Here is a 10,792-nt window from a genome sequence, read left to right as displayed (position 1 = left end):
CATAGCACCGTCCCCGGCAACGGCGCCATTTTGATTCGAGTGTCGTCGTGGCTCTCAATCAAACACATTTATAATACTCAACAAACAACTAGTTAGCGGTAAGTCGAGGTCGATCCATGGGACGGTGTGCTTTGGGTTCTAAGTCTATCTATCTCAATTTATGCTAGTGTCACGATTTGGTTGGGTTTGTAGTTGTGTTCTAGACTAATGCAAGCAATATAGTAAAACAAGCAATAAAAGAAAAGATGTAAACAATTGATTAAAAGTGCTAGGATATCATGGGGTCATAGGGGATTCATGGTGTTGATCATACAAACATGTTTACAAGGTTGCAAGCAATTAATGTCGTGGAGGAACCGAGTTGGGTTATATCTTACGGTTCTTAGGAAGAGTTGGGTCCCGGAGCCGAATCGATTAGATTGTACAACACCTACAAGTCGACTTACTTTCCTCCTAATCAACTTCTATGCATGGTCTAACAAGACTCGAGTTGGTTTATATCTTACAAGTCAAGTTGAATAGATAAGAGATGGTTGTAAATACAAGGATTCATAGGCTTAGCATTTCATCAAACATAACATGTGCATAAAGTTGACATCACAACAAGCAAGCAATTTAATCATGTGAACATATTAGATTAAGCATGAATCAATCCCATGTTGGTTTTCCCTAATTACCCATTAATCCTAGCTAAAGAAACTACTCACTCATTATCATGGGAAACATGTCATTAATGGTGTCAATCATCACAACAAGTATAAACATGATAATGGAATGAAGAAATGAACAATAAAGAGTAAAGAGTAAAGGAATTATACCAACTTAAGATGATCCAAATAATAAAGCAATGAATAATAGAAGAACTTGATGATTGATGGAAGGTTGTCAATCCTCCAATAATAACCCAATAATCTTCAATTACCCAATAATAAACTTGAATAATAAACTTGAACAATAATTAAGAGAGTTTAATGTGAGATTTGTGGAAAGATTAAAGAGTAATCTATTCTAATCTACTCCTAATCTAATCTAAAGAAGGATTTGTTTCTAGCTAAGAGAGGATGTCTTTCCCTAATAAAACTTGATAATTTGATTATTACAAATGGGGTATTTATAGTGGAAATTAGGTGGATGCATTAGGGTTAACTAAGGGCTAAACTAGTAATTACACTTTTGAGATTTGAGCAGGGAGACTCCGGTATTTTTCGGAGGAAGGGAGTCTTTCTTTGAAGCTTGGAGAAGACGAAATCATGCTGTGAAGGAATCCGTGCGTATTGGGGTCGGGACGGACGGAATCTGGCAAAGGAATCCGAGCGGATTCAAGAGAATCCGGACGGATTCTAGTGGGGCAATCCGAGCGGATTAATGAGCAGGACGCTCGGATTGTTTTGTGGAGACGGGCGGATTTGAGACAATCCGCTCGGATTGTTCTTCAGCAGTGGTTCTTCTTCTTTTCTTCCCTTTTTGCTCATTTCCATTTTATTCTTGCGAGATTGGTCTTTAGCCTTTGCTTCCTCTTCATACTAGTCCATCTAGTGTCATCAATAAGCTTCCAAATATGCACGAAAGACGGGAATTTCCGCCTTATTATCTCCTTTTCTACAAAACATATGAAATGCGATAGAAAAGCGAATAGGAAGGTTTTGACGGATAAAATGGCCATGAAATGCTATAATAGTATGCAAAATAGGCTCAATTAGGGGACTAAATGTGCGCTAATTATGGTCACATCAAATATCCCCAAACCGAACCTTTACTCGTCCCGAGTAAAGAGGTGACTAAAACTAGACCTTTATTTAAACTATCCTAATAACATAGCCGATATGAGACAATTAGCGGGTCTCACTCCGCCCCTTCAACTCACAACAAGACAACCATGAGGTAGGATGCCTTCTTGCAAGGCAAGGTGGGTCTTGCCAAAATGGCGACACATCCAATCATTAAGCACACAAAATCAAGTAATGGATGCATCTTCAAAAGAATAGCCACTTTCCTCATCTAAGTGGCGGAAATTATCTACAAGGGAAACAATTCAAGGGTACACAATCCTTCATAGATGCAATTTGTTCAAACTACTAAGCCTAGAAGGATACCAATAAATCACCTCCAAGTTGTGTCAAGCTAGGGTACCTTTGTCCTCAATCGTTAAAATGCTTTTGTCAAGAGTAGACTCCCTAAGGTGTTAGAAACACTGGAGGATCGCGGAATTCCCCCTCTTGCCTAGACAAGAAGAAGGGTCGTCCCCTCTCTACCATGCACAAAAATGGATACGGTGGATAAAGGGATCGATAGTATTTGAGTTTCATTTTGGGAGTTTGCTTTTTTTTTTGTTTTTCCCCCCAATTTCTTGTGGCATTTGACATTTGAGAACACTTTCTTTGCCATTTCTTTTTGATTTTTGGCATTTCAACACTTGACAACTTTCAACTTTTCTTTGCATTTCTTTTGAACATTTTCAAAGTCACCCCAATTAGTAACGAGGGTGCCTTGTATTTGAAGCTTAGGAGTTCTATTTTTGCTCCTCTTTTCATTTGATGCATTTTTGCAAACTTTCTTTCACTTTTCATTTCATTGAACTCAATTTTGAACAATTTTTGTGCCCATTCCCTTTGATGACAAAAATGTGTGGTAGAACATGGATGAATGATGGATGGATGCATGGTTTCAAGGGTCACCTTGGAATAAACGGTAGCCAAGGAGTTATCACACCACAAGGTACTCTTGACTAGGCCTTAAACCATGGGTCAAAGGATACTAGCATGACACATCCTAGGGTGTTTTACAAGTATTCTAACAAGCAAAGTCTTAAGAAGAAAAAGCATCTACTAGGGCCTATATACACTTGTCAAGCTTCCCAAATAGACGGTTTCGCAAAATTTTTCTAACATGCAACTACATGCCATGATGCAACTAGCATATATACATCCTAATGCAAATGATTCTACCAACTAATATGCCATATAACCTTCTTTGTCATTTTGGGTAAGAAACTCTAAAGTGCGCATGTTGACTTGGATTTCAGCATTATCCGCATATTGTTTAGCAAACTCGATTGCGGCATCATCCCAGGTAGCGATTTTCTTGTGCTCTAGCGAATAGAGCCATTGCTTTGGGATGGTGTCAAGAGATGAAGGAAAGATCCTTAAGAACATCTCGGGTTTAATGCCTTTGATAGACATGTAATCCTTGAAGGCACGGATATGGTTCAAAGGGTTTTCATGCCCCTTGAATTTAGGGATATCCGTCATGTTGAAGTTGCTTGGCAACTTGGAACTCACAGCCTCATACTTCCGATTGTTCTCTCTGTAAATGTCATCCCCTTTGAGATACATCAATTGTTCCTCCAAGTATTGGAGTCGTTTCTCAGCTGCAGTCATACCTATGGGAGGGTTCTCGTCCCCGAAGTTGTTCACAAATTCGTCAGACACTTCACTTTCTCGAGGAGGCATCCTTGTTTCCACGACATATATCCGACCCTCAATGGTGTCAAGGCGATCATACACTTGATCTTGAGTAACTTGGAGACGAGCTAGCGCGGCTAGGATTTGATCATTACCATTCTGGAGTTGGTTGAAGTTCACGTCGCTTGTTTCAGGCATCTTGGAAACTGAATAAGAGATCGACGACGAATTAAAACACGATCGACCATTCTAGCACACTTACTCGAACAAAAATGTTTTGACTCGTGAAGTGGGAGTGTGCCACTTGTGTCAAGTGAGTTTTGAGGAAATGACAAAGTTTGAAAAATGTCGGTCCTAGTCAACTTTAGTGTGGTTGTAGGAGTGGACTCGAAGTGAGGTTTTGAAATGGGTTTTGAGGCCCGAATTTTGACTCGACAATTGGACAGAGTTTCGACTGATTTTGCGCTAATATTAGGCCCAAGTTTCGAAAATTTTACATTTTGAAGAAGGATTTTGATTTTACAAAAAAATCGTTATGGTTTGTTTTAGAAATGGTGATCACGTATGGTACAAACATTATACAAGCATTATAACGGGATGCTGAGTGCATTTAAAAGGGTTTTGGTTTAAAGAGTGGGTTGCCATACCGAACAATCAAACCCAAAGTCTGTGGAGAGGCTCGTACCAAACAGGAGTTAGGCCGATTCCTAGTCCATTTCCTCAAGTAGTGAAAGTCCTTGATACAAACAAGAGTAAGTACCATGGTATGGATGACGTCAATCGCTATCCATCCTTAGGCCCAAATAAGAATTAAGACTGAAGAGTCTATTGATCCAAAATACTCAGGGGGGGGGGGTGAATTGAGGATTTAAAACTTTTTAAAGCTTTTTCGATTGTGCGTATGTAATTGATTATTTAAAGTTTATTGATTAAACTTTAACTAATCAACTAACGATTGTAAGCAAAGTAAACGAAAGAACGAAACAAGAAGAGACACACGGATTTTTGAAGTGGTTCAGTTTCACAAGTCGAAACCTACGTCCACTATTCTCGATTAATAAATTTAGTTCCTTTCTATGGATTACAAATTTACTAACCCAACTCGTACAACTAACTCTAGCTGTAACTCAATGAGTACCGTTAAATACTCGAGTGACTAACTTACGCTAATAAGAAAGCACTAATGATTCTAACAAAGGTTCACGTTAATGAACAAGTTAAGAAATCAACTAAGCACTATTATCTTATAACGATAAATGAAGAACAAGTATGCGAGTTTTGTAACACACGACCTTTCAAAATTTGCAAATCGGTTTTCGTTAAAAAACACACGGTTTGCTCTTTAAAATATGAAAACAATTTTTATGCTTAAGGTCTCTATTTTAGATGTTGTAAATAACAAAGTATTTATAGGCAAGGAAGATGTAGGCTACACGGTTTCTACAAAAACCCTAATAGCCGAAATAATAAGATATAATTACAAACTATATCTTCTTATTATCTCTTTCCTAAAAGCCATAAAAGATAATAAAGAATATTCTAAAAGATAGAATATAATCTTTCCAAATATTATTTTTACTATAAACTCTAAGATTATGATAAGATTTCCTAAAACAAGAATATCTTTTACCATAAACAAATATATTAAGTAAGATATAAGATATGTAAAGATATTATTATAGAATAAAATCTTTACCTAATATCTCATAGGCAACACGGCACAACACGGCTCATAGGCTCGTGAACCATGCAAACCCTAATCTTAGTATATAATTAGAATTTAGGTTTTAGGAGAGGCCAGATGGAAACCCTAATTGATAGTAAAGTCCAACTCATAAGTTGATCCAATAACCATCAAATAACGTTAACAATATAACCGGACTCCTCACTAAACCGGGCTTTATAAAATAAATACTTTCATTAAAACATATAAAATAAACTTTAAGAAATTGCAAAACAATTTTCGAACCATTTAAAAGTCGTGTATAAAAACTCAGCATTTCAATGTTATAGTAGAAGAGCTATAACATTGAGCTCTTTTACTAGTAATGTTATAGCTACGAAGCTATAACTTTACTAATGAAGAAACTCATTCTTTGATTACCATTACGAGATAATCACCTATACTATTCTAATCTTCAAGGAGATCTTCGAGTATAGGCTACATCATCATCCAAGCTTGATTAATCTTCTAGACGAACTTCGTCTTCACATAATACTTGAATGAATCTTTGAATTGTTTGATCTTGAACAAGGGCTTGAACTTCTCATGTAATCATCACAATCCTCTTTGTTGCTCGTAATAGGTTAATGCTAAAACACTTAACAAACGATTACATGCAACAAGTATATAATATGTAAAGCACCTTGACATCATCAAAACATAAACATATGATCTATATGGTCCAACAAAGACCGTTTAGACGGGTCGATTGGTCGAATTGGTTGGGTTGGGCCTAGGAAGGCCGAATGAAACGATCTAGGAAGACCGAGTTATGAAAACCGACAATTGTCTCGTACAAACTATTCCCTAACCTTGTTCAAGTTTCACCCTTTTGGCTACACGTAAGTGTATTACTCCCCAGTGGAGTCGCCAAACTGTGGATGCGGGCTCACGGGGGCGCTTGGGAAACAAGCGTTTGCATTTGTGGAGTCGCCACCAATTTATTGTGGAAAATTGGAAACCGTTCGAATACCTCGTGTCATGTCAAGACACAAAGTAGTGACATGAACACCAAGATCTCGTTACCCTTAGCATTCTATGTCTAGAATGACTCTCGTGGATGCCAATGAACACGGATGTTCACAGAGATCTGGAGTAAGGGGTGAGGGTACGTATTAGGAAGCTCTTTTGATCGAACACCTAATCCCGCCCGCCTCGATAGCGGCCTCTACTAATGATTAGGGAAATTATCTATACTTGATATATTGTCGGTTATATGCATGCAATGCAACATTCATTATATTAATCCTAGCATGTGAGAATTAGACTAAGTCGGTGAACACGTAATTTAATCATACAATTAATGTCGAAGCAGAGATTTAAATCGATTACATGTGAAAACATACAAATAATGCGACAAAAGAAATACAATAAAAAATACAATAAAGAAAAATTATAATAATTACATCGGATTAAATGATTTATGTCGAAAATATTTTTAAAACGGATAATTTGAGAAAGAATAAATAAACAAATAAACGAACAGGAATTAGGGTGATAATACGAGTAATAGTTAATTAATTACGTAATTAATGAACCAGGTCAAAGCAGAAACGGGAGTTCAGGGACAGGAAACAACCGGGAATAGGCGTAGCAGAACTGCATCCCTTGGAAGAGGCGCAACAGTTGCTGCGTCTGTTCCTGGGTTGAGTTCTGGCTGTGAAGTCGGAACCGCAACTCGTTAATGTTCGTTGGTTAATTTAATGATTGATTATGAACAATTGACTCGGATGGAAGTGATTAACTGATTATTTACATGTGATTAAGGGTCATAAAAACAGTAAACATGGATGAAACCGATTAGGACTAATTATTTACAAGATGAGATTATTAATTACAAATTAACAAGCTAATCAGGCTAAATTAAGTTATTAAAGACGAATTAATGATGGAGACGATAAACAAAAGGTGAAAAATATATCAACGACGAATCCCAGAGACCCAATATGGATGAATCGAACCTCTAAAACCCGAATTTGATTTGATGACGAAAACTCGCAAATATGAGTTACTTGGGATTTAAGTCGGGATTTAACGACAAATTAAATACTAATGATGATTGATGATATGTCAGATTATTATGTTTAAATTATTACGTTAAAGAATCAAAGAACAAACGAAATAAAAGAGACGAATTGACAAAAGACGAAGGAAGAAGAAAGGAAGCAGGAACTGCGGCAGCCTCACGAAGAGGCGCAACAGTTGCCGCGTCCTTTCTCGACGGTCATCTTCTGGTAATTCGTAAAAAAGAATTTAAAGCATGGTTTTACAAATCGGTTTTAAGAATACTTTCGACATAAATCTTACAATATGATTACGAAAATAAAGAACAATAAACAAAAGAAGGATTATACACCCTCAGACTTACATGTTTGACGAAACGAGATGAACTAAGTTAACGTTTTGTGATGCTCGACTCGAATGTAGACGAAAGTGCCCTCGTAAGAGGAAATTAAACAGATTGATTAAAGTTGATTGATGTGGAGTTTGTCAAATTAGTCGGTCATGCAAAACGAGGCTGGTACTCAGAAAGATCCGAGCTTACGTGGTTGAAAGTTCAAGCACGTAGGCGCCAAAAAGTAAGAACGTGGTCTAGAATGCAAAAGGAGAAGAGAAGGGCGGACACTCGCGTGAGAAATATGTGAGACCGAAGGTCTCTATTTATACTAATCACGTGGAGGAAATTAGGGTTTTCGGAGAAACTTTGGAAGTGAATCTCGAAAAGATATGAAAAGATACGAAAAATACGAAGAAAAGGACTTGGGAAGAGGTGCAGCAGGCACTGCGTCTCTTGGAAGAGACGCAACACCTGCTGCGTCCTTTCCCAAGTGGTTTCCTCCTGCGGAGATTTCCGTGTTTTAGTTATGGAATAACGGATTACTCTTGTTTTCCTTAATATTTTGTGTGAATATTTCGGGAAATTATTTGCCAAAGATTAAAATATTGTAAAATATGGAATATAAATATCTGGAACATTCCATAACATTCTGACTCGGTTTTAGAAAATGAAGACGGTTTTTTGACCCGTACTCCAAATGTACTCTAATTACTGCCAAAACGACCGTATCGGCACGTAGATGACAATTAAGACGTAGACACAAGTGTTTGAGCGATCACTTGAAGATAAACTTACGAACTATCATAAATCGTTCTGCGTACCAAACATGCGGCCCAATCATCACCGAGTGGCTTGCGGGAGGTGCAGAAATGAGGTATCTACAAAAGTTTCTGAAGATAATGTTGTAATTTAGTTTCCATTAACTGAGTTAAAGTTTCAGAAATGAGTGTTGAATTTTGGAATGGAACATTTAAAGTTTCAATGACATTTACGTTTGTGAGTATGAATTTTCCTGGACAGGGTTAAAGTTTCTACTACTAATAGGTAGAAATTAGTAGTAGACGTTTGAATTTCCGCGTTTGAATTTAATTTCTGTTGTGACGTTGGTTTGTTAATTCATTGCAGCTTAATATTGGAGCAACAAGGACTTACAGAATGTGTAAGGAGGTTGTTAACGGGTTCCACAATATAGGGGCTAGTTTGAACGACTTCAAAAATTGCCAAAGAGACCTTAAGTGTTTTATTCATGAAAGGGACGAACAACTTTTCATTGATCACTTTAAGAATATGGCAGAGACTCGGCCAGGTTTCTACTTCGACTATGATGTTGACGTAGATGGTAGCCTACGCCGCGCACTTTGGGCGGATGGCATTGCTAGGAGGAACTACTCCGTCTTTGGAGATGCCGTTTCTTACGACCCTACTTACTCCACTAACAAGTACAAGATGGTTTTCACTCCCTTCACAGGGATTGACAACCATAAACGATCAATAACTTTCTGTTGTGCCCTTATAGCGAAAGAAAATACGGAATCGTTTAATTGGGTATTCGAGAGGTTTTTGTTTGCTATGGAGGGAAAGGAACCAGAGTACATAATAATAGATCAAGATCCTGGAATAATTGCGTTAGTACCCGAAAAATTCAAGATAGCACGACACCGGTTCTGCATGTAGCACATTATGAATAAGATTCCCTGTAAGTATGGTAGCAAAAGGAAAGATTACCAGGTTTTTCTAAAAAAGTTAAATGCTATTGTATGGGACGAGGAACTTGAAGCAGAGGAGTTCGACAATAAATGGCCAACAATAATGGAGGAACACGTACCCGCTGACATTGAATGGTTTACGGACTGCTATGATATAAGGAGGCAGTGGGTGATGGCGCACTGTAAGGACTGGATAATGGGGGGGTATTATGAGGACGACACATCGGTTGGAGAGTGAAAACCATTTTTTCAAGAGGTTTGAGGCCAGAAATGGTACTCTTGTTGAGTTTTGGATGCGCTTTGAAAGTGATTTGGACCAACAAAGACACAACCAGAAGAGGATTGATAACGAAAACCGTCAATCAAACCCTAAGTTGTACAGTAAGTTTGCAATAGAGAGTGATGGGGCGAACATTTACACACATGATATCTTCGAGGAGTTTCAAGAGGAGGTAAAGAACGCAATTGGTGGATTTAGTTGCAAGGGTTTCTTGGAGTTGAACAACTTAGAGGTTACTACCTTGAAGGATTCATTGGGAGGCCGTAATTTTGATGTTCAGTTGTTGAACCATATAGATATATGATTAAGTTTTGATAATGACAAGTATGTGCCTTTGTTTTATGTAAACTATTGCTCGTAATCGTTTGTTTAGTCTTTGTTAGATTAACTTAGGTTTACAAGTTAACAAGTAATGTTATAGCATTCTTAGCTATAACATTAAAGATTTGTGAGGCATCATTCAAGTAATGTTATAGCAGCTTGAGCTATAACATTGAAGATTCTTAAAGCATCATAAGCAACTGTAACAAGTTTCAAGTATGATGATCATTCAAGTAAAAGGCTAGATCAAGTCTTTAACAAAGCTCAAGATGAAGAGCTTTTGGTCAAGATAAAGAGAAGATCCTTTACTGAAGATCTCCAGGAAGAATAGTTAGTATAGGTCTTCATCTAATGACGGTATCTTAAGTTAAGAATATTGAGAAGGTAAAGTTATAGCTATTTCACCTATAACTTTACTTACCAAACTTAAAGTTATAGCTGTTTCTACTATAACTTTAGGTAGCATTTTAATAGCACGATTTTAATAGTTTTAAAATCATTTTTCAAAGGATAAAATTCTTTAAACATATTTCGAAATCATTTGTGTATATAGTAGAGTTGAATTATGAGTTGTTATAATAGGTAACTTGCATATCTCTATTGGTTAGTAAAACGACTTATGGGTCGTCATGCTACCAAGGGTTTGCTAGTCTATTTAACCTAACCCTAATTCAAGAAGATAGATTTTATCCAAGATGAGCACGGGCCTAGGGTTTCGGCCGTGAGCTGAATACCGTTGGGGCGCGTGAAGTTGTTGTGCATAAGTAACCTATCTAATCAAATCTAGCTTATATTTATATAAGATATTTTCCTATCTTTGTAATATATGATTTGATTTGTTTACTTATCCAAACATCTTAAAGATATAGTTTTAGAAAACAAATAAGATTTATTTTTATCTTATTTACCTAAACTATAATATCTTGGATTAAATTAGGAAAGAGATAAGATTTATCTCTTGTAATCCTTGCCGCCTATCTCACGGCACCTAGGGTTTCGTGCAAACCCTAGTTCTCTCTTCTA

At 37.1% G+C, this 10,792-nt stretch overlaps 1 protein-coding gene across 1 annotated transcript; it reads left to right on the top strand.

The window, feature by feature from the left end:
- Positions 1–8,404: 8,404 nt before the first annotated feature.
- On the top strand, positions 8,405–9,752 carry LOC141640798 (protein FAR1-RELATED SEQUENCE 3-like). Its single transcript, XM_074449478.1, has 4 exons — positions 8,405–8,458; positions 8,588–9,087; positions 9,172–9,372; positions 9,476–9,752. Exons 1-4 carry the CDS (start codon positions 8,405–8,407, stop codon positions 9,750–9,752), a joined length of 1,032 nt encoding a protein of 343 aa, XP_074305579.1.
- The last annotated feature ends 1,040 nt before the right edge of the window (positions 9,753–10,792 follow it).

This window comes from Silene latifolia, chromosome 2, assembly GCF_048544455.1.
Source record: "Silene latifolia isolate original U9 population chromosome 2, ASM4854445v1, whole genome shotgun sequence".
Lineage (NCBI taxonomy): Eukaryota > Viridiplantae > Streptophyta > Magnoliopsida > Caryophyllales > Caryophyllaceae > Silene > Silene latifolia.
The sequence above is the reverse complement of the archived record's forward strand: the minus strand, read 5'-3'. Positions and strand labels throughout refer to the sequence as shown.

Coding starts and splice junctions, on each gene's coding strand:
- LOC141640798 (XM_074449478.1), top strand. CDS start 8,405: ATGAGTGTTGAATTTTGGAATGGAACATTTAAAGTTTCAATGACATTT. Junction 8,459..8,587: donor TTTCAATGACATTTACGTTT/GTGAGTATGAAT, acceptor AATTCATTGCAG/CTTAATATTGGAGCAACAAG. Junction 9,373..9,475: donor AAGGACTGGATAATGGGGGG/GTATTATGAGGA, acceptor GCGCTTTGAAAG/TGATTTGGACCAACAAAGAC.